This window comes from Liolophura sinensis, chromosome 5, assembly GCF_032854445.1.
Source record: "Liolophura sinensis isolate JHLJ2023 chromosome 5, CUHK_Ljap_v2, whole genome shotgun sequence".
In the NCBI taxonomy this organism is placed as follows: domain Eukaryota; kingdom Metazoa; phylum Mollusca; class Polyplacophora; order Chitonida; family Chitonidae; genus Liolophura; species Liolophura sinensis.
This window is the reverse complement of record NC_088299.1, coordinates 8251666-8276960: the sequence shown is the minus strand read 5'-3', so window position 1 is coordinate 8276960 and position 25295 is coordinate 8251666. Positions and strand designations below refer to the sequence as shown.

General features: G+C 37.1%; 2 protein-coding genes across 2 annotated transcripts; one reads left to right on the top strand and one right to left on the bottom strand.

The window, feature by feature from the left end:
- Positions 1 to 1647: 1647 nt before the first annotated feature.
- On the bottom strand, positions 1648 to 11162 carry LOC135465687 (E3 ubiquitin-protein ligase RNF166-like). Its single transcript, XM_064742993.1, has 7 exons — positions 11003 to 11162; positions 8446 to 8602; positions 7467 to 7570; positions 6746 to 6860; positions 5724 to 5831; positions 3998 to 4059; positions 1648 to 3302 (listed from the first exon to the last, which is right to left on the bottom strand). Exons 1-7 carry the CDS (start codon positions 11125 to 11127, stop codon positions 3296 to 3298), a joined length of 678 nt encoding a protein of 225 aa, XP_064599063.1. The 5' UTR covers positions 11128 to 11162; the 3' UTR covers positions 1648 to 3295.
- A 372-nt stretch (positions 11163 to 11534) lies between these two features.
- Positions 11535 to 22994, top strand: LOC135465543 (twisted gastrulation protein homolog 1-like). The gene is made up of 4 exons (XM_064742780.1): positions 11535 to 11606; positions 12708 to 12948; positions 14427 to 14633; positions 19438 to 22994. Exons 1-4 carry the CDS (start codon positions 11604 to 11606, stop codon positions 19758 to 19760), a joined length of 774 nt encoding a protein of 257 aa, XP_064598850.1. The 5' UTR covers positions 11535 to 11603; the 3' UTR covers positions 19761 to 22994.
- The last annotated feature ends 2301 nt before the right edge of the window (positions 22995 to 25295 follow it).

Here is a 25295-nt window from a genome sequence, read left to right as displayed (position 1 = left end):
AATTTTCTCTTTTGTCCTAAAGGCGGCGTGAAAGGAGACCTTGGTCGTCTTTGTACAAATATAGATCTGTAAGATGTACCATCAGGACTATCTGTCGTCTCCTTTAAATCCAATGAAGGCGGATAGATTTCCTTCACCGCTTCAGCAATATGGGTGTTATTTAACGCCAGTAGATCATCATTATACCGCTTGGTAAATGAAAAGGATCGAGCTTTAAAGATATTACTTTTAAGTAATTTCTGCATAAAGTCGTATTCATATGAAAACAGGAATAGGTCTACCAAATGAGGAGCACAATTGGTACCCAATGGAATATCTATGCACTGTTGGTAAATGGTATCCCGGTATGGTATCCTCAGTTGGTTAGCACAATAGCGCAGCGTAGTGACCCAGGAGTCTCTCACCAATGCGGTCGCTGTGAGTTCAAGTCCAGCTCATGCTGGCTTCCTCTCCGACCGCCGTCGTATAAGTGAAATATTCTTGAGTACGGCGTAAAACACCAATCAAATAAATAAATAAATAAATGGTATCCTCGAATTTCACATAGATGTTATTAATGAGAAATTCAAGTAATTCAATAAATAATGTAACATCCCATGTGTGGTAACCTTTATAAAGAGAAGAACTAAAGAAAGCCTTATTGCTTCTGACGTTAATGTAGGCTAACGTTGACCTGTTTGAGTACACATAAAAGCCTATATAGGCCTACAGCTAGACTAAAGTGGAAGGAATGTGTGTATGTGTGGGTGTATATGTCAATGTATGCTTGGGTTTTAACGTCTTAGGCTACTTAACAATTTTTCAGTCATATGACGACTTGGAATCATTACGGAAGCATATATAGAGCGTAGTCTCGTTGCAGGGCGAGTCCATGTCACCAAATGCCTCAGACATCAGGCATGACAGCCCATTTAACCAAGTCACATTATACTGACACCTCCCACTCACCACTCCTGGTCTCTTTGTTCTAGCATGTCAGTGCAGAGCGCCAAGCAAGACTGCAACACGTAGGCCGGTCATTTTCATGGACCGAAAGGGTGAGATTTCATGAACCGATACAGTGGAATGAAGATAATGGTGAAGCCGCGTTCACACTTCGATTTGTCGGTTTGCAATGGCTGCCATCTTTGAGGTAAGTTTGTGTATCGCCCACTGGGTGTCTGTTGTTAGAGGTGTTATAAGCCGGACAGAGGCCCTTGGTTAGTAAGGGCATACAATGGGCAATATACACAAACTTACCTGAAAGATGGCTGCCATTGCAAATCATCCACTGAGTGAGAAGTTGATGTGCGCGTTTCAGTAAGGGGTGGACAATGGGAGGCTACTCTGTGAATGGAAGGTCTGTGAGAGTGATCTCCCCTTGCGCTAAAAAAACCAAGAACCATTTTGAAATAGCCCAGTACACCATAATACACAATCTCGGTGTATTTCCACTTGCAAAATTACTTACATTTACAATGTTTACTGTTCATAGTCAGTGGTAACCAATATACTGGGTATCAGAAACTCTCCTTAAACCAAGGAGACGATAAGACAACAGGATCTGAAGTCAGTATGAGCTGGACTTTAACTTTAGCTGACTAATTAGATCTGTGTGCTGAAACCATGAGAGACTAAAAGACAAAGACCAATATTTGTAGTGATTCACATTGGAAGCTTTATAATATTATTGTGTTTTTGTTACACTTTGTTTGCATTATAATACATTTTTAGAGTTTTATACAAATACTAGACAGAGTAAGCTATACAATACTTTCACATACAGTTCAGAGATAAATTCGAAACAAATGAAAAAAACCCAAAAAAACCCATAAAAATGACAGCACTAAGCTTTAGGCAGCAAGAGCCTTAGGTAATGATCCACAAACAATTAAGTAATATCACAATGTGGCTTTATAATTCACAATCACTTCTGAGTTAAAACTTTTATCTAAGTTTTCTCATGTTAAAAACCTTGAATTATAAAAGCACTGAAAATTTGTCTCATTATTGCAATGCTTGTTAAAAGTGCATAGGGGATGTCAATCTTTCATTACTTAGGACAAGACCAGAAGAATATGTAACTTCAAAGATGCAATGATCATTGTACAGCTATCTATACTGCTATATAAAAAAAAAACAAGTTAAAGTTCATAGAGAAAATTCTTTACTGCTTCCATTCCTTTTATGCTTTCTTTTTTACAAAACAGTGCACCCATTTTACTGTTTCAAACTGATATACTCTCTCTACCCAAGCTACACTCATGTGTATACCAAGGTGAAGCTGTAGAAGTGCCTCAGATATTATATTTTCATATGCTATCATATTAAATAAAACAGTGTATAGAAATCACAGGAATATTAACATTAAATGTGGAATCTTTTCTTCCTGATTCCTGATTCAAAGGAACTCTAAAACTACACACAGGCCTATATATGGGACATATTGGTGATTAATGTGACTAGGTTCGCATTACAAATCTATCTCTAATACTGGGCTTATGGTCTATTTATATATTACATATTGTACAAACACCTAACCTGTCAGAAACACTGAAGATAGTATGATTTTGACATTTTAGACAATTGAGACAATTACATGTTTAACACATGATTCATGAAACACATGTCCCAGAAGACAATTCAAGATTTTCATTCTTACATTAAACTGATTTGGTCATAAAAAATATGAATAAGGAGAATAAAACAAATCAATCCCACATAATCGTGTACAAACAAGAGACTACAATGCAGACCAGGAGGTATACACAAAATGTGTTCTAGCATCACACGTTATCTTGCTACCAGTATCAACATTTCAATAATAACAAAGGAAGTAGTGTGGTTCATTATATAATTAAATACTTCCTCTACACAGTCTCTAAAATCATATCATAATAAAAGCAAACATTCAGAATCAACAAAACCCTAAAAAAAGATTCACTAAATTTCTTCCCCACTAGCATACATGTAAGCTATGAAAACAAACTAAAAAAAGACTGATACAAACCAGGAAAATTGATTGTTACAGCTGCTCTGTGGAGAATAAGATATACAAGTACCTTTTCAGGCAACATTTGGTTGATGTGTTGGGAGTAAATACAGGTACTTATGTGTTCCACATGAAAACTGTGACATAAAACAAAAAACAAAAACTATGTAACACAGCTTAAAACTTGCATTTCTCCATTGAATTTTTAAGCTGTTTATGTACTTATGTTAAGATGTATGACTATATTCTTTAACAACCTTGGGCAGATGTTAAGATGATGGCCCAGAGATAACCACCTTATACTTCAACCTGTCATCCTCCACGTTAAGAACTGAAAGTAAAAATAGTACATCATGAACGGTGAATTCCACAGCACAGGGAAATAACTGGCTTGGGTTTTGTGGGGCTATGTTAACGGATATGAAACGCTTGGCTCTTATTTCTTAAACAGAAGCGAAGCTGATTGGATGACAGTGAAGATACGGTATCCTGGGTTAAATCCTGCAGCCTTGGTCACACTTGAATAAATCTGCCATACATAAAAGTCAGCCTCAGCTAGGGGTAGCCTAGACTTGCCTTTCCCGCACACTAGCCAATCAAAATAAATTCTGTATTGCTTTAATATGGTGTATATAATATGGCCTAACATATACAAATAGAAAAAGTTCTCAGCTTTCTTATTGGGTTGTAAAAATTTTCCTTAAACCCTTTCTCTCTTCATTTTGTAGTCCATTTTAATGCATCCTTTATAACAAGGAATGCATTTGTTTACGTTCAATAAACATTCGATACAGACCCAATTTAAAAATAAAAAGTTGTACTTTTGTGAACTCACTTTGCGCAAAGGGTCTAGAGCTACACACACACAAAAAAAAGGTATTCACAAAGTTTTGCTAAAATGGGCACTTTGGGCACATCAGGTTGTGTTGACTTACAATTCCTGTAATGATGCCTGCAGCAACATTCATTTATAGACATGATTTCAAAATTTCAGGGCATATAAACATCTGGATAGTGTTGACTTACAATTCCTGTAATGATGCCTGTAATGCTGCCTGCAGCATTGTGTCATCGTCCTGAGCAAAGTCCTACAACAAACGGTGAAAAAAAAAAACATGGTTTTGCGCTAAATGCTGAGAGCAGCAGTTTTTCCAACATATATATCGAGTGGGCATAAAAAAAATGGGCCATACTTTGACATTCAATATCTCCGAAACCCTCTTACGTCAGCTTCTAAAAATTTACACACTCAAAACCCATTATGTCCTAAGAATACAGAGCAAATTTCAATTTCGTCCTTTAAGATTTCTGTTCATGGGACCAAAATCAAAACAGAGTCAAAAACGCATATTCCTGACATTTCAAAATGTGCTACTTTGTTTTACTTGAAAAGGTGATCAATTGGTCCTCCATCTTCTTGGTAGACGGCGCGCAAACGTTTCTTCCATGAACTGATTGAGTCCCAAATCTCCTTAAGAGTAATTTTTTTCCCAGCAGTCCTTGATGCGTGTCACACAGGTGCAGCATGTGCCCTACTCATGACACCTGACAGGTGATGCAATGTGGGTCACCGGAATGTGCGTTTTTGAGTTTTCATTCTACCCTGTGTACAGACTACTCAAGCTATGACCTTGAAAATTGATCAGTATATTAACAAAATTATGTCATTTCAATAGCTAAAGTTTGAAAGGGTTTGAACAAAGGATACTGGAGCAATGCAGCATCAAACTATGGCCCATTTTTTTATGCCCATCCGACATCTATATATATATATGTATGTGGTGATAAAAAATAAAAAGTATGATTTATTTATTTCATTGTTGTTTAATGCTATATTCACTGATGTTTTACAAAAAATATTTATTTATTTATTTGATTGGTGTTTTGCACCGTACTCAAGAATACTTATACGAAGGCGGCCAGCATTATGTTAGGAGGTAGAACCCAGGGGATACCCATGACCATCCCCAGGTTGCTGCACACCTTCTCAAGTATGCCTGGAGAGGAAGTCAGCATGAGCTCACTGCAAGGGGTAAGGGGCTCCTGGGTTATTGTGCCGTGCTGGTGTGCTAACCAGCCTGTGGATGGTTGTGGGTTTTCCCTGGGCTCTGCCTGGTTTCCACCCACCATAATGCTGGCCACCTTTGTATAAGTGAAATATTCTTGAGTATGGCATAAAACACCAATCAAATAAATAAATAACTTAAAGCCACAGCCAATACAGCAAGTGCTGGATTTGAACATGCAACCTCATTTGTCAAGGATCTGATAGTCGTGGAGAGGCAGCGTTTTAATGAGTCATAATACACCTGTATACCGTGGTCCAGGGCTGTTTATCCTGATTATGAAACGGTTATAATAGGGGAATTTCGAATTCGAGCTTTTTTTTGCTAAAGGTAAAAAAATGTCCTACTGTGTTTCAACAACCCGTCATAAATGTTAAGCAACTATTAATTATTGACCACATTTATTATAACATGGGGGGTCTGGAAAAAGTTTCACGAAAAGCTTTTTAAAGTACATGTACCAGTACATCAACAATGGAGAAAAATGAGGAGCTGAACATTTGTGAACTTTCTAAATGAAGAAGGTTTCATTTGTGCCTCTGAGCTACGGTGAGATAAGTGATTGGTACATTAATAACGTCAACAAAGGCTGCCTAACATTTTTCACAAGTCATTTGCTACAGCAGAACTGTTTTTACCTTTAACGACAACAGAGTTCAATAAATTTTATAGGTTTAATTACTCACCACAAATGTATCATATTCAAATTTATGTCTCAGATTTAGGTGTTGTATAAAGTTGCTGCTCTTCCTGTTGGGGTCACCCCAAGGCATGGCTGAACAAATTGGACATGTCTGAAAAGCCAAAAATAAATTACCAAAAAATCAAGGTTTCAAATCCAATATGTTGATGTGTTTCACAGCTTTACATAAAGCACAAATTTCTAGCTTTGGTATCAAGGCCCCTATTTTACATTACGATAATTGTTTACTGAACAAATGAGATAAGTCTGAAAGCCTAAAATGTATACAGATATATATTAAAGATTCAAATTCAACATGCCAATGAGTTTCAGAGTTTTAACATACTATGTTAAGTGTACATTTTGTAGGGTGACGGATCACCAAACAAATAGGACGTGTATTACAAAATATTGAAAAAAAAAATAGTGTCAGCATGTTAATGAATTTCAGAGCCAGACAAATCTTTGATCTTCAGCAACAGAACATTTCATATTACAGTACCGCTGTATGACTAGTTTATTACCATTCAAGTACATGTAAGCTGACATCAAATAATTTTCGATTCAGACAATTCAATTTGAACATGGGGTAAGACTGGCATGACTAAAAAGCATATGCTACACCCAACAAATGGATGCAAAACACGCATAAATTATGACCAGGCTATCAAAAAAACAGAGCCCATGGGAATAACCATTTCGATCTGGCTTTAGAAAGGCAATTACAGGCCAAAAAGTCTTTGGTTCAAACTCCAAAATAAGCGCTAAGAAAGAGCTTTTTTACAAGCAAGAATATGTCATAATGATTATTTTTGGTCTTAAAACTCCAGCAGGGCATCATCCTACCTTCCAAACAAATCTCCAAACACTTTTCTAAGATCAATACCACTCTCAACATGAAGTAAACTGTGCAACTTATTCATGGGCGAACTTTGAGGAAATTTTAATAATAAAACTTACCTTATAATCTAGTACAATATGATGTACAATGTATATGCAAGTAGATATTTAATAAAAAAAGCTTACAAGTTGAGATGGTCCACTCTGATGTTGTTCATTACAGTGCTTTACAAGGCCATGAGTATCAAGGTTCTTCAGACCACAGTATGGGCACTGAAACGTGGAGCGGTTTGGTACATCGCTGAAAAACAACAACACCAAAAAGTCAGACCACAGTATGGGCACTGAAACGTGGAGTGGTTTGGTACATCGCTGAAAAACAACAACACCAAAAAGTCAGACCACAGTATGGGCACTGAAACGTGGAGTGGTTTGGTACATCACTGAAAAACAACAACACCAAAAAGTCAGACCACAGTATGGGCACTGAAACGTGGAGTGGTTTGGTACATCGCTGAAAAACAACAACACCAAAAAGTCAGACCACAGTATGGGCACTGAAACGTGGAGTGGTTTGGTACATCGCTGAAAAGCAACAACACCAAAAAGTCAGACCACAGTATGGGCACTGAAACGTGGAGTGGTTTGGTACATCACCGAAAAACAACAACACCAAAAAGTCAGACCACAGTATGGGCACTGAAACGTGGAGTGGTTTGGTACATCGCTGAAAAGCAACAACACCAAAAAGTCAGGCCACAGTATGGGCACTGAAACGTGGAGTGGTTTGGTACATCCCTTGCCATCACATAACATCTGTGCCTCAAATTACACCACATCTAAAGCTCAGATTCAACAGATACATGTTTTTATGCAAAATTTAAAAGAAGCTTTATGGAAGACTTACTTTGGGATGGGCTGGCTTGTGTGTGCCACTGGTTGAAAATGGGGAACAGATTTGTCCATTTTAGAACAAGACGATGAATGAGATCGAAGTTTGGACAGACTCATCTGTAAAAATGAAGACGAAGTGGTGAACAGAAATGAACAGACATTAATCATATATTGAGACATTAAATGTATGTTACTTTTTATCGGGTCTCAGATGGCACATAATATGAGCATCTATTCTTTACGGGAACATAGCTATGTATGACTAAATTCAAAGTAAGTAATGCATCCTGATGTGAGAAAACCAGTCGAATATCATTTTTTTTTTTCACATTATACCCTGCAGAACTACTTGTACTGTATGACAAGACATACGGCACTTTTTCACTTACTGTAAGTCTTCATCTCTTGAATCTCTGCAACACTTTCGTCATTGAAATTTATGCATTCAATTATTATGAAAATTACACCAAAAATAATTTTTTTCTATGCAGATTATTTCACTACACCCCATATTTCTCTCGGAATGTTGCAAAATATTGGCTGTACTGGTGGATGGAAAAGTTGAACAATTAGAGTAGGGCCTACCTGTATATTTTTTTAATTATGTCAACTTACTAAATCAAGACCAGAACTACATTTATAACTAGTGAGAACCCTTGCAGTGTAAGTTAATCTTTTATGACTCATTAGTCTTAGTGTCTGAAGCATTTTCGCTGCAGTTGATCAATTTCTGACAAAGATGTTGCAGGTTCAAATCCAGCCACTTCCAATTTTGCTTTAGGAAGTTTCTCAAGTACCAGTACCTGGAAAAGAGCAGTAATTTACTCCTGGCGCTCTGGTTTCTTCTGCCAATAAATTGCCATCCAAAAAATGAATGTTTCTCAAGGGTGCCAATAAATACCAATCAAACAAAAAAAAAAAAAACATACTTCACTTCTCACAACATGGGAACACAGCTTTCAGAAGCCTGTAACAGGTGGCACAGCACGTACCTCTTTCCCACACCATGTACACTGTCCTTTGCTAGAACTGATAAATTTCTTCAGATCACTGTCTTTCCGGGTGGACTTTGGGTCAAAAAGTTGACGACATAGCGGGCACTGTGGCTGAGAGAGCGAACTATACGGCTTTATACAATGTTCACAAAATCTGCAAAAGATACAGAGCAACGTTAAACTCACTATTACTATATATATAAACATACAGTATATAAAACTATAATACAACCTAATAAAGGTGAGAGATAAAAACGAATTGTCCAATAGCAATTTCTTACCTGCACAGAGGTAAATCAGTTTTAAATATCCAGAGTAAATCATCATGCTTTGGTAAAAACACAAACTTTCACACACCCGACTTTTTTCGCGTAGAGCAATCTTAAGGTGTATATATTTATTGCACGTTTATTTCATGGAATGTGCAAGTGATCAGCAAACTTCTTGAGACCACTTATGGAAGCCGGGGGGATTATTGCAACACTTTGAGCATCCTAGTAGAGATCGAAAGACAAGCATTAACTCAATGCAGCATATACCCCAGTGCCATATTCAACAAAACTTCCAGTCTCTACATTTTTTGCTACTTCTGTATTACTTTTGCTTTCGCAATTCTGCATCCTACTTTTTACACTACAACATACCCCCCAAACCATGTGATTACAACAAACACCACCAATTTTATTTATGCTTTTCTCATGCTATTTGTAAACCACGTAGAAAAACACTTTATTGTAATGTCAAAACAGCTACATTGTATGTATTTCTATTAAATGTCTATAATAAGCACACACTCAGTAACATCAAAAACACAGCCTTTTAAAACACACCACATGTGGTTCATTGTTATGAAAATTTCACATCCACCTCAATGAAAGGTTATATTTAGTGTGAGTAACGGCAGCTAAACTGCAACATCTGTCGAACCAACCCATTCAGTTGTAAATGAACTGATCCAAATCTAGGGCAACTGTGCTGCAGATAATCCCTTCAGGCCATTCCAGCTATCTTAATAGGGCTTCACCAAATTACCTCCCTTGAGGTCACTGTCCTGTTCAAAAGATGCATTTTAGAAGTAAGCTGTGTTTAGGTGGGACCTCCGCAAAAATTGTTAATAACAAGTTTTGGAATTGCAGCACAAGCTACACCTAGTTGAAAGCCTATTCTTAAAAGAGATTTTAATTTTGTGAAGCTTATTTGGAAAGTCCAAAATAAACGTAACAGGTAATTTAAAAACCCTTGCCCTAATGAAAATTCTACTTATGCTGAAAAACACTGAATGCATCTCTCAACATTTCAATGAGTCTCGAAGGCTTATATCATGCTTTCTGTTATGTCATCGTTGCTGTAACATAAAACTACATTCTGCGTGCTTTATAGTAATCTTGTTTTTACCGAAACTAATCTCACTTGTGTTACGTTAAATTCGCTGTTGTGTTATATCTATTTATCATCTGATTCATGCTTAGGCCATTCCTATATGCATGTAAGACAGTAGTCAGGATTTTGTATGGAGGAAACCAGAAAGGGTCTAGAGGAAACTATAGGTCTTTGTCAGAGACATCGTGAACAAGCTTAATGGCTTAATGGTAGTCTTTGGCCAAATCAAAACATTATGCCTCATTAGTTAACGGGTCAATGAACCATCAACTGACGCCATTATATACTTGGCCAATGAGGGTCCTCAACATGTTATATGGGGTGGTAAGGCAGAACGGATCGAGTCTGACTATGTATCTTTCATGAGTAAACACAAACGAATGTTGTTACAGCGCAGAGGTAAGAAAAAGGTACACAGAAAGTTAAGGGATGCATGAAAAGGAACTCAAAAATGAGGATTATGTCTTGAAAAGAAATGAAAAAAAGGTTATGCCTAAAAAATGAAATAAACAAAGAAAAATTTCAATGTCAAGGCATATTTTATATCTCTTAATAGACGCCCTCATATGCATATTTCCTGTCAGTTTTGGGCTTTCATGTCATCAACAAATTTTACACAGGGGATACTGGGCCAGCTAACTTAGCACTTTTATATGGACTGTCGCACACTATGTGAATATTTTTCTCTGTAACTCTCACAAAGTGCCTGAATGAGAGTTCTGTTCATTGGTTTGAGACAAGTCTGAAACAACTGATCATTACAATTCTAATACATTGCCACCTTGACTTGACAACCAGCTTACATGAGAAGACAATCGTGTGACTCCTATATCCGTTACAGCCAAAATAAACACAACGATTTTCATTTTCAAGATTAAAATCAAAGGAAAAAAAAATAATGAAACTGTTATAGGATTATAATGAAACCAGTTGCATATTCATTTCGCCTGGAAATAAACTAACAACGTGTGACCATAAAAGGATGATACGTCCTTTAAGTTCAACACTTATTTAAAACAGACAACCACACAAAGAAAGCCAAAAGGGTCACACATGCAGCTGCGCACATTTCATTTAGTTATCTCCGAGGGCCTTTGTATACATTGGTTTTCGTGGCGAGAAGGGTCACAAGAGAAAACGGATAATTTATCATCCTAGAGCAAAAGATACCAACCTGTGACCACAAGCTATTTTCATCGGCTTCTCGTATATATCTAAACATATTGAACATGTCACGGAATCCATTTCTGATGGCGACACTTTCAGTTTAGACTTGGAACTTCCCGAAGCCATTTTCATGCCACAGATATTTACAAACGTGCAAGAGTTCAGCTGTGTTTTGTTTGTGTCAGTCTCCTCAGCTGACTTTTCTCCACCTTCATGGTCTCGGAATTGACGACGGACTATTTCTCCCTGCGATTACTATTCTTAATGGTAAAAAAAACTCATTTTTTTATTCTTCACCGCATTACGCAAGGAACATTATTATTCCAAACAGCTATTAACACTCAAAATGATTTTAATTGAGTGGGATTTTTACCAACAGATTAGTCACCGACATACTTTAATCCTCGTACGTTCCGGCAGAGGACAAGTAACAATATTATGCGCTGGAGTTTGTATACTTTTCTTACCTCCACATAGAAGAGTTCAAAATTTTCATCCAGAATTCCTCCGATAGATGTCGCTGAATTATGTGCAGACGACTCCATTTTAACGAAGCACGTCTGCGGTGAAGCTCATAACGATTCTGTAAGGAAGACGCTGGTTTGGAGATGGTGAGACGTGTGCACGTGATTAATTAGTAATCAAGGAAATTTGCTAATGACAGCGTAAAGTTTGTGCAATCGGTTTTATGGTATTTGATGAAGTTGGGAAACATTAGTCTTTCGAAGTTTTCACGTGTTAGCTTGTATCTTATTTCTTTCAGTCAGACTAAATCTGATATTAAAAGACATTACAAGTCAGGTTCTTCAATTGCTGATCGCGGGTTGTGAGTTCTTTTAGGAATTCTGATAATCTGTGACACTGACATCATTTTAGGCCTAAGACTAAAAGTAGACCCAGCAAGAGCTGGCATTGCACGGTCACCGTGTTTTCGGCTCTCTTGTAAAGTTTAATTTGAGACAAAAACTGAACATGTTGGCAGATTGACTCCTCCCCAAATTTAAAATCATGTGAGTGAATGGAGGATTTACTCTGTGGGTTATTCCAGGATTAGATCTCGCTTTAGTATAGATAAATTACCACCGTGAAGGAGTCCATGGTGTATATATACCTGTCTCGATCACTCTTGCCCCTTTCAAGATTCTGGACATACACATATCTTGCAGCTGTGCAGTTGAACTGTTACAACTGCTTGTCTGGCTTCATCATAATTTTTTTTTTTTGGTTCTTTTATTGAAAACAGAGAAGGCCATGTTGGCCTAAGTTTAACATCTATGCTTTGTATTCTTTTTTATGTGACATTTCGCTTCGTCATCATCATTTCACAACCCAGATATGTCCTTGATGAGATGCAGAATCGATGCTGAATGACTGACAGTGGAGTTACCAGGTTAAATCCTGCAGAATTGGTCATGCTTGATTAAATGTATAGTTTTTAGCCAGGGCTTTCCTATTTCTCCCACCAGCCATTAAGCAATGATTCCAGTCCCTTAGAGCAAGGAAACAGTGAAAATGGCCCAATTTTGCAGTCTTGAGATGCTTGTTAGTCGTGTTAGTAGGTTTTCAGCTTTTAGGGCTTTTTTCTTTCAGTTCTAGATGTATCGCTGCGTTCTTTTAAAAATTTACATATTGACATTCATTGTTACATGATACATCATGTGTGAAATCATTAATCACCATTTCTTTACAATCTGTATGTTTATGTTTTTCAGATCAGTCAAAGCATGATGAAGTGGTGTGTTTGGGCACTTCTGTTGTTAAGCATGGTAGGACTGGTAGCCATGGCAACAGGTTCTAATGGATGTAATAAAGCGATATGTGCCAGTGTGGTCAGCAAGTGTATGTTGATCAAGTCTTGTGAGTGTGATATGACCAATAAAAGGAACTGTACATGCTGTAAGGACTGTCACATGTGTTTGGCCAAACACTACCTGCATTGCTGTTCCTGTGTTGGTAAGTTCACCATGTCATCAAATACTGAAAGGGATATGGTAGTTATCTTGGGTTCATCTACATGTACATGTAGATTGCTTGGTCAAAAACTGGTTTGAAATGTGTTATTTTGCATCTGGAGAGGATGTTTTGGTGTTCAAAACAAGTGCCAATGAATTCATTCCTGACCTTTTTGATATTAAGTTCAAAGATAAACAATGGGAAAGAAAAATAAATTCAGAGTGCTGGGTTTGATTCCACAAAGCGATTTTTGACTGAAGTCAAAGATTAAACCTCGCTGTAGATTGTAGCCTAAGTAGAATGCAGACCTCTCACTTGTACAAAGCATGCAAGTTAAAGTATTTTTGATTTGTTGAATTGTTTAAGCTGAGCTGTTTTACAGCTGAAAGATCGACTGCACCCAGTCGGGCAGTGTGGGTTTTTTTTTTTTGTTTGGTTTTTTTTCACTGTGTCATTGCGAAAACACACATACTTGTAAATTATTGTTGTTTTCAAGTCAGAGACCTGATACGAACATAATACTGGAATATGCAGTGTTGTGAAACAGAACATTATACTCCAATGGATCACATTTTCATTTTTCTCCATCTGATTTCTGTTTTCATGGCAGGATTTGAAATCCTGCTTTTTTATTAAACAGTGACGTGGGAAGGTCTCTCAGCAACTTGCAGAGCCAAAGTTATATTTAGTCACATACCACAACTAGCATCTTTAATTAATGTCTGTACCTTAACATCAGACGTAAAGCTCTTTTTATTAGTTATTTTTTCAAGGCTCTAAATAAGGCCTCTGTAATGATCAGTAGTTTTATAAATTTTTTGTTTGTCCATTTTGGGGTAATCTCCTAAAGCAGGAAACACTTGCTGTGAACATATACTTTTCAATTCTTCTATTTGTTGGGATATCTTGTCTGCCCTTTTTAACCAGTACACACTGTAATTGTAACAGGGATAGATATTTTTCTCCCACATGGTTAGTACATCCAATGAACAACATATAAATGTCTTTTTGAGAATTACAATTATCTGTTTTAATCACTTCCAATTCATATGTTCTGAAAATTAGAAGGATTACTGTATACAAATGCATAGTTCGGTGTTTAGTATGCTATTTTTACTGCTAAATATCCTTAGAATATTTATTAATCACATTCAGTATTAAAGATGCAAGGAGAAAAAAACGCCCTTTAAAGCTATTATTCGCACTAAAACTGTGCCCTTTTTGGAAAAATGCCACCTTGCCCCTGTTTGTTTGAAGCTAGAGGTCTGGAATACATATATGCGGTTGTATATTGCAATGGGAGTTCAGTTACTCTGAACAGAGCTTACTATCACTTTGTAGAGCGGGCTAAGAAGGACAGAGACTCAGTTGGACATACATCTAACCTATATGGGAAAAATAACATTGAGTAAAAAACATGGTCTTATCTTGATCTAGAGTATGAGCCTTTCTATTGTTGTTGTTGTTGTTGTTTTGAGGTATGTGTGACCCTCCAAAAGCAAATGAGAACATTCAGAGGACAAGTGCAATTGAAGACTTGAATGATCCTATTCCTGACCTGTTCAATGTGCTAACTGAGGAGGACGATATCTTACAGCGCTGGTCCATCCACCGTTATCCTGTACATGATGACTCCTATATCTACAAACCTCACCATGTAGACATGGACTTCTCCACAAACATGGGTAAGTGACAGCAATTCTGTGCTTCAGTGAGGCTTAGATTGTTTGTGATCATTGTTTTGATTAGATATCCAGGTTTACAAATTTTGCTTGTAAGGAAGAAATTTATACCAGTCAGTCTACTGTGCAACAAAACTGCCGGATGCACATTAGCATGTTTTCTTGCATTCAGGTTAAGAAAGTTTTGAAAACCTGGTATTATTATTATTGTGATTTTTTTTTTTTTCGATAAATTTATAATTGAGAACGTTAGGGACATTTAGACTGACAAGAGAGCTTGAACTGATGAACTGGTGTACTGATTCTTATGCAGAGTTCATGTTGAGTTTTATGTGTGGGTGATTTTGTGTCAGTCTTCAGAGTTAACCACTGTCTGGACTCAGCATTTTTGTTTTTGTTGTTGTTTTTTTTCTTCCTTTCTTTTTTTTTAACATGCAGTTGTTATGCCTGTGCACCCAGTTCTCTGGCTCAAGTTACAAGTTCAAGTGGGCCTGTACACGATTGGTGCTTGGCAATTCTTTCAAACCCTAAATCTGTGTACATTGTGCCTTGACTTTCATTTATATGCATGCACAGGGATAAGAATTTTCAAATGATTTTTAGGGAAATCAGGATTTTCAAAGTATCTTATCTTTAAATGAAGTGGCCAAAACTAATCGTTTCACTAATGGGCATCAGCAAGAGGAAGAAATTTCAACTCATTTTGATGGGAAAGACTCTCTTCCCTGCAGGAAAAGACATGCAAGTAACCGTTTAGATGTTATTATTCTGACAGCGTGCACCATTTGTGGTGAAGAAATTCATCTTCAGCACATTAAAATGACAGATTGCTGATATGGTGTATGCTGTACATAGCTATTGTATATACCTGATACATTGTGGCCAGGTAAGTTGACAGGTATGATGGATGGGGAGGTGTCTGTGTTGACAGCTCCAGGTGTTGTATATAGCTATGCTCATCCTCAGTATCAGGGTGTTTGTAGAGGCTATGCTGAAGATTAATCACACATGTATAAAAACCTGTCTGGCAGAAATTTGATTTTGTACAAAATGTAATTAAGTGCATGTTGTCTATTCTTACACACACATGGTTTATGAATACAGATGAATCATAGCAAGGCTATGAGGGGCCTCCGTGGCTCAGTCGGTTAGCACGCTAGTGCAGCACAATGACCCAGGAGTCTCTCACCTATGCGGTCGCTGTGAGTTCCAGTCCAGCTCATGCTGGCTTCCTCTCCGGCCGTACGTGGGAATGTCTGCAGCAACCTGCGGATGGTCGTGGGTTTCCCGTGGGCTCTGCCCGGTTTCCTCCCCCCACAATGCTGACTGCCGTCGGATAAGTGAAATATTCTTGAGTACGGCGTAAAACACCAATCAAATAAATAAATAGCAAGGCCATCCATAAAAAAGTGTTTGTTTCAAATTCCCGAACTGTAGTTTGAAAATAAGGGTAGGTCACTTGGGATTTTTTTGATTTTTCCCGTCCCCACCCCCCCCCCATAAAATACTGCATTTACAGTCAAATTGTAATGAGAATGATAAAATTGGTAGAAAGGTAACCGTCAATGAGACATAGGCTTTTACTGGAAGTCCTGTATGCATGTATTTGCAAAAGTTTTGTTAAAAAGAACCATTGTATCAAGGTTCTGTATCAAGAGATTTTTGATATAACAAGACCTGCAGAAAATGCATGTACACTGAAACACTTTTCATTTCTTGAACCAAGGCTCTGAGAGTCTCTCAACAATGTGACTGCTGTGAGTTCATGTACAGATCATGCTGGTCGTACAGGTACATGGGAAGGTCTGCAGCCTTTTGAACGGTTCGGTGTTTCCTGTAGGTTTTGCCTGGTTTCATCCCACCATAACTCTGCCCTCCATTGCATTGATGAAGGAAATATTTTTGACCCAATCTAATTAAAGAATAAGTAAAAAATAAACTTAATATTATGACCCAAATACTCAATATCTTGGAGAGGGCTCCGTGACTCAGTTGGTTAGCGCGCTAGTGCAGCGTAATGACCCAGGAGCCTCTCACCAATGAGGTCGCCATGAGTTCAAGACCAGCTCATGCTGGTTCCCTCTCCGGCCGTACGTGGGAAGATCTGCCAGCAACCTGCTGTCTTATAACTTAAATATTCTTGAGTACGGCGTAAAACACCAATCAAATAAAAATAAATTAATATCTTTGACATTTATAAACTATATAACTTGGTCCTTCAGTGAGCAGTGCAGTGATTTACTTCTCCTGCATTCAGTAGTGGTTGTCCACATGACTCATTAAACAAAGTTACAAGTACTGTAGTTGAAAAAGGTAATGCTCAGTATCAGAGCCTTGTTGTGAGCTAAAAGCAACATGTGAAACCGAATTTATTTTTGAAAGAGCTAGTAAAATGTAACAAAACTTAAAATTAAGTAAAAGAAAAAAAGAACTGGAATAATTTTGTAGGGAATTAAATATTTGGACTGTCACTTTTCTGAATACCTGATGTAGCCGAAATACTGTGATGTTAAACAAGCTAGATGTAGATATCGACCATCACTCAGAAAAGTATGGACTACTTTAAAGCCTGGTCTTCAGTCTTAAACTGGTGGTGTTATACAATGGTGTACACCACCAGTTTAAGACTGAAGACCAGGCTTTAAAGTAGTCCATACTTTTCTGAGTGATGGTCCATATCTACTTCTAGCTTGTTTTGACTACTGTCTCGGGCATTACATGTATTTTGGCTGAGGACAAAATTCCTGGTTGCTGAGATATGTTTAAAAGCTGTGTAGGTGTGGATGTTAAATGAAGATGTAGACTACTGAACAGTAACAGTGCCAGTTACAGGGTTCCCCTGATGGTATGTGTAACTTCCCACTCATCCTGGTTAACTACAGCACTAATTGCTTGTACTTTGTCAACATTTTCTCTGCCATGTGGGTGAAAAAGAAGGACAGAAAAGACTTTGATGTAAAACCTCCAAAAAGTTGAAAATGTACTCACCCTGAAGATACAAATTTGTTGCAGGAGCCATACTTTTGGGACCTAGTCGATGAAATGCAAACAATTTTTTCATATTTCACTGAAAGCACTATATTAAAATGAATTACCCTAAATGACCATTAATTTCGTCCATGACTAACTTGCCCATTTTTCCTGATTCTGAAAGTTCTATTGATTTTAAAAAGGAGTGTTGAGGTTTGCTTAGAACTTGGGATGGTATTCAACTGGAAAAGTTTCAGCCCCAGAAATAATACTTTGTGACATTTATTTGCCTTTAAAAATGCACTTATGTGTGGGGAAATTTTAGGTTATTTAGGGTATCTGTGTGCTTAGCTTGTAAACATTAACATTGTAATAATTTGTATGTGTCAGCATCATACATTTTCAGTAACTGTAACATTTCTTTCTCATGGTTTGCAGGAGCAGTACAAAACAGTCTAAGAAATGCAGATTTAAAGAAATGAACACATTGACCATTTGTAGGCCCAATTTGTCAGTGATGGGTTATTAGCTTTATTAATATTAAAGTTCTGGACTGGTGCACATTGAACTTAATTCCAAGCTCCCTAAATTACATGTACTGGCCTATGGTTGTTTCTGTGTGTGCTCCATCTGGTGTGTGGGTGTGTGTGTGTGTGGGGGGGGGGTGTTTTGTCTGAAAAAACCTGCAAATATTGGTTATTTTGTTACAATAATACACAAGGATGCTTTGAGATAAAGTTTGGATATCTTAGATAGGTTAGTCAAGAAGCTGAATGTGTGCTGCCTGTACTTGTGCCATTGTCCTGACTATTATAGAGAACAGATTTTTAGGATGTTTTACAGTAGGTAAAGATTTGATACTAACCAGCCCTGAGCGGGCTCTAACTCAACTGTAAACACAGAGCACTCTGGACTCCCTAAAATACTGGTTTGTTATGCCCCCTCAGTGGTGGGCAGGGTGCTACTGGATTCCTCTATACTCTCATGTCTGTTGCCATGGTAACCAGCAGGTAGGGCGGTATTTAAAGTACCATTACCCCTCACTTGAGCCCTGACATAAAAGAAAAGAAAATGCTGGGACAGTAGGGCACAGTGGACAAAGTTAGGGTGATGTGGACTGAAGGACTGAAGATTCATGGGGTGGTTTTGTGAACAAGTGAAAATCAGCATGCAGCCTGTGTTGATGTGACAAAACAGGTCACAAAACATCTTGGTGGGATCATGTAGCCATCGAGCTAATTAAAGGCCTGTACTGTGCTGGGTGTCCTATGGTATCTGGTCCAGAGGTCAATGGTTTACATCAATTAGCCTCAGACATTATCATGGTCTCTCTTTTAATACCCTAAATGACCTAAAATTTTACCCACATGGACATAAAGAAAGCAAAATTGGACTAGAATATACATTATATATTCTCTAGTCCTTTGTCCAACATTAAAGAATCATTCAATCTGTGCTCCTTTGTGTCTTACTAATGCCGGACATTGTAATCTTAAAGGAGTTGAAATATAATGACATTTACACCAGATTTTTGTGCTTATAAAATCTTAAAGCATACCTGATGTGCATATTTGTCAGATTTATCCGAGTCCGTCCAACATCACAGAATAACTTATATGTACAGTGTACGTGTAATCTTTTTGTCAGTCTTCCATGCATACAACTGACCACCTTCTTGTTAGTAAGAAAAACGAGGCTTTATGACAATGAAAATAAACAACAACCAAAATATAAAAAGTTTGATAGGAGTCCAAACTTGAAAATGCTTCAGAAATCTGAAAAAAGTTCAAATTTGGTGAAAGTCTTCTCAACCTTGTGTAATATTGTATATTTCCAGAGCAGACAGACAGTGATACAGTGTTGAACTGTACCGTGGCTTTCATGTCGCAGTGCATGTCATTGAGGAAGTGCAAAGACTCGTGCAAGTCCATGGGGGCTGCACGGTACCGCTGGTTCCATGAGCATGGCTGCTGTCAGTGCATCGGCAACTCGTGTCTGGATTACGGGATTGGGGAGGAGAAGTGTTTACGCTGTCCCCTGCCGGACGGGGAACAAGAGGAAGAGGACGATTTGGAAACAGTGGAGGCAGTGGACTATGAGAACTTGATAGCAGGGGAGGCAGCCATGATGGAAAACTCCATGGACTTTGATGAGGAGTAGGGTATCTGCTGAACTGCTCAGTTTGAAAGAAAAGTTCCAATATAGATGGTGTTTGAAACTATTTTTGATCTACATTATGTGGGTTTGAGCTCAACGTCTCTACATTGCTTGAGGTGACTAATGTGCTCTTTAAATGGGCCATGAGTGCATGTGTCTGTTTTGAGATGTTTCTGTGAGCTGTTGATGGGATCAAGTCTGAAATCGATCCTTCGAGAGATACAAGGAAGTTTACTTCAAATTGTTTGATAACTGGTATTAAAAATCAGTCACTGAATTTTCAGTGAACGCTTGTCAAACCTCACATACCCTGGTTATGAAACTCCCACTACAGTGAAACAAGCACATATTCTTCCAACAGGTGGTGTACTTTTGCTGGTTATGTGGCACAGATCATTTGGTGTACTTATTGGCAATTGCTATGACAACGAAATAATTGTGCACTCAGTGGTCTCAAGGTCCATGGTAATGTGAGCAGCATAGTTTTTATACCAGTATACTCTTTATCTACATAGTACATGTAGTTTGCATTAAAACTGCCGGCTGAAATATCAGTGTGATTAAATCAGGTGTATAATTATTGTCAGTTAAATTTAAAATGATGTCAAATCAAAGTGGTGACAGTGTTAGCTGCTAGTTTAGCTTTATGCAAGGTATTATTTTGATAAAATGGATCATGCATACTGATTTGTACATGTCTCTGATGTATGTAACAGTGCACAATACAGAACAATTGGCATTTAGACTACAAAATTTGAAAAGCAACAAAGAACCACTGGAACATAATGGATCAGCCAGGAATACATTTCATTTTTGAACAATACACATTCTATTCACAGAGACAATCTTTTGTACAGAAAAGAAATGGTTGTGGTATATATATCATTTTTAATCAGAGACAACTTTTATGAACTACTTTAAGCGAAAGGGCACATGCATGATGTGTGGTGGCCGTAACTTGTACTTAAATTTGTAATTTTGTAGAATGTATATATTTCATCATTATTCTTGTTTTGCTTGTCCGTCCATACCTCATTTTGTAAGTCATGTCAATACTGAGTACATTTATAATTTAATGTGCTTGAATCAAAATTTCAGGTCAGGTTTTTTTACATTAATGTTTCAGTAAAACTGACCATTTTCAGTATCAGGAAGCCTAACTTAGAACAGCATGTGCCACATGAAAATTTTGTCTTTTATTAGAATTTTGCAATAATTTACCTGAGCAAATGTGAATGTTCTTCTGTTTTTGTAGTATTTTTACATATTCTACTTTGCTCCGTAAACCAAAAGGGAACCATTTGTATTAGCAAAGCCTGTGGAGTATTTTACACATGAATACGTCTTGATATCATATGATTAACTTGGTGAGGTGCTTAATTGTGAATAAATCCAAATACTAAATTTACAGATTTCCTCCAGTTTTGCACTTTGTGGCAAAACTGGTTACAGTGTTGTCATCATCAATACCCTTAGAAACCAATTTATTAATAATGCTTGCTCTATATAATTAGCATTTTGCTATTGCAAGGAATTGAGCTTGTGTCAGTTTGTACATTATTTTTATACATGTATAGTTGTAGAAGGGCTACTTTTATAGTGGTTTCGTGTTATATTTTTATACAACTGTAGTTTTGATTGTATAGTTGTGGTAGTTCTGAATTGTGTAAGTCGTTATATACATAATTTGTACAAAAACCCTGCGAAATCATTAACCCATAGCATATATGTTATATCCAGTTAGCCTTGAAAGAAATGAAATGATTTAACCTTGGTTACTTCAGACAAGGTGTGAAAACTAACAAACAACCACAGCCTTTCCTTTTTGACATGCTTGGTGCATGTAACTGTATAAATCAATATTTAATCTGGAATTCTTATGAAACCAGCAGATAGGCCATATTGGGAAACACATGTGATTTCTGACACGCAGCTTTCAGAAGAAAAAAAAATTGAACTGATTGAGTAAAATTGACAACAGCATCACTTTTTATTTTGTGAACGATTTTGCTTACTTTGAACTGTGATATCTCAGTTTAATTCACAACATCACGGAAACATAATGGTATGCTTTTTAAACTTTGGGTGGGATACTTTTTCAATGTATATTTGATCTAGTGTTGTCTTCAATTCTGTTTGAAACTGAATAAAGCAGATGCCATAGATGTAACTATTACAAAGAGAAACATTAAAACTGGATCACAGTGAACATCAGATAGTTCTGATAAAATATATATTTGAAGAGAATTGTCATTTCCGTACTGCCATAATTATCCCTTCGCAAAGACAGATTTACATGAGTATCAGATTTTTATTGATGAGGATGTGTTACTTTTGCACCATGTTTTTAATTCACCTTGGTGATTAGCTGCAGTTCCCTAAGCCTTGTTAATGTTGCTTTTATCAGTCAAATTTGTACCAAAGAGTCTCTTTTTGTAACGCAATTCATGCAATACTGCCAAAATCCCACCACAAGTGTAACTCTGTTAATTTTCCAATTATCAAGGAAATCTAAAACCTGTTTTATATTTCAGTTTGATTACAGATGTTTATTAAATATCCATGCTTTTACAACTCATACTATTTACCTCATGACTTAACAACTGACAAGGGAAGTTTTACACGTACAGGTGAAATGTGTACAGTTTGTCTTAGGTTGTACATGTATGTATTTCTGTTCTCATTGACAAGGATTGTTGCCAGTTCAACTAACTTACTGAGTGTGCGTCCTGCTGGCGGGCATGTAGTCATCCATCATATCTGGTAAAAGCGATGTTAAATCCCAACTAACATACATATATCTGGTTAAAAGAATTTATAACTGATGGCCCCCTTAGTGCTACTAATTCCTTGATTTATATTTTCGCCTATAACACAACATTACATAAGAATGATCAGTCATGTTAAACTGTACTTCGAACTGGTTTTATTCCTTTCCATTCCGTCAATTACCCTAGGTACACGTTCAAAGGGCAGGAAAAGCTTGCAGTTTGCCATGTGTTCTGTATGTGCAGGGGAGACAATCATGATTTACCTAGGATAAAGCTTCCATTAAGCTTACCAAAGCCCATCAACATTTTGTATTCATGCACTTTGTGAAGACATTTTATGTTGTTCTTTGAAATGTTGTATTGCATTCAGTAGAAGCCTATGCAATTTACTGATTTGCTAGCTTTTATAATGTTTGGGTATACAAAGCCTCAATACATTTGTAATAAAAATTGTTAATGATACATATACAGTGTATGCATATTGTTGTATGTTAAAAGTTTTTCCCTAATTATGGAATAGTTTTTGTTACTTCCAATGTGTAGGGAGAAAATATTGTACAAAGTCACCTACCCCCCAGGTCAGTTCTTACAAAATATTTTATTGTGTAAATTATGCCTTAGAATAAGATGGGGCCTTGTTGGCCCAGATGGTAAAATCCTTTGACCAATGGGGTTGCGTATTAGAATCCAGCTCTTGTTTGTGCTGCAGCTTTCTCAGCGGGCTGGTCAAGCACCCTCACGAATTCAGTGGTTCTTCCACCCGTAAAACCTGATTATGGTCAACTAATACAAGAGGAGAAATTCTGGAGTACAGCATTTAACACCAATCAGTCAAGAATATGATTATGGAGGTTGGTACTTCTTTGCATTGACGTGGAATGTTGCATTTATTTACCTGTATGTAATGATCAGTGTTTGGGCCACTGGTTGGCCCAGGACAGCAGACAGTTCTACTGCACATATATGAAACAGTCATCCATGTCCACAAAATAATGTCAAGAAATGTTTTTCTAATTTCACTATTTTTCAAGGCTTTGTGATCATGCTAAAATTGGTTTGAAATGGGTGCTTAAAAAGGAAATGGATAAAAATAAAATGAAGCCAAGACCAACTAAATTTCAGCCAAACTGGACAATTTATTGACTTTTCTACACATCAATATTGTTCATAACTTATTGCTCAGCAACAACACTTGTATATATGTTGATTTTCAGAAAAATCTGGAAACATGGAACCAACATCCCCGAATGAAAACAATATACACGCAAAAACAAAAAAAGAAACAGTAGTTCCCCTTAAACTTTAAGCCAAAATATTCAGACCAAATCCCATGATACAAAATTGCCAGCAATTCTACACATTCTGCTAAATCCAAATTTATGTTTGCCAAGGTATGGAAGAAAGGCAACAATACCTTTCCAGGTTTGGGAATAAAGCACTAAACTGATGTTTTACAAAAAAAAAAGCACATAAAACCAAAGGACAGTACTGTACTGACAGATAAATCAATTCACCATGGTCATGAAATTTAAGCCACATCAACACACCAGTGCTACAATCAATAAAACTAACAGATCAATATGATCAATCTTTGCCACAGAGCACTAACCTACATGCAAACACTTTATGGAGAAACTTTGTCCTACATGTATGATTCATTGCCAGCGACCCATTTTACTTGTTTGACGATGACAAGCCTGTGACATTGATAAAACTGGTTTACAGTCCAAAAGAATATGAATTTATTGGAAATATAACAGACTCGTCATCGTCGTAAAAAGTACATTAATTTTGATAATTGCATTCTAATTTAAATATAAACATGATTAAAGTCTTTAAGCTGTACTCAACAAACTTAAGTTGTACAACAGCTATAAGCTTTTAGGAGTCTCAAAGCCTCGCCATTTTCTTTCTAAAACTCCCACTGACAAACTTCCATCAAATTAACACAATTATCATCACACTTTTCTTGTTATTACTGACACCAAAATATTCTAATGTGATAACATATATGTTGAAGTTTCAGATTAACTTTTGGAAACATCAACAAAATGGTACATAACAAAATGTTTTCCAAACCTCTGACTCTGCATCACAAAAATGACACCAGCTCACTGACAAAGTCACATCACCAAGACACCCTATGTGGTGATATTCATTATTAAGTAACAAGATGGCATTACACGATATCCAAGCACCACGGCTCAATTCCACAAATCTGTTAGACTTGGTGAGAATTTCAAACCTCAATATGTTGCGTACTTTACTGTCTTCGAAGATTAAATTGTGACGCTTTTATCTTGACATAACACTTGTTAGGTGCTCCCAATTTTGAACTCCGGGGGGTGCAAAAATGAGCGTTCAAATCAAATTTTACATTTTAAGTTACGTCAAAACTGGCTCTGGGGAATTGGCTGTCGTCAGTATATGGCATACATGCAGCGAAATAACATCACAAAGTGTGACATCACATACTTGTAATACGACATCACAAAGTGTGACATCACATACATTTAATATGACATCACAAAGTGTGACATCACATACATGTAGTATGACATCACATAGTGTGACATCATAACATCTGACACGTACATGCAGGATGTTATTCCAAAGAGATGACATCACATGTTCTATGACATCACAATGTATGACACAGCATGATGACATTACAAAGCGTGGCATCTGCTTTCCAGATGTATCTTCAAACAATTACAGTTAGGTGTATACATGTTGCAACTCTCTGCAAACTCACAGTATGACAGTA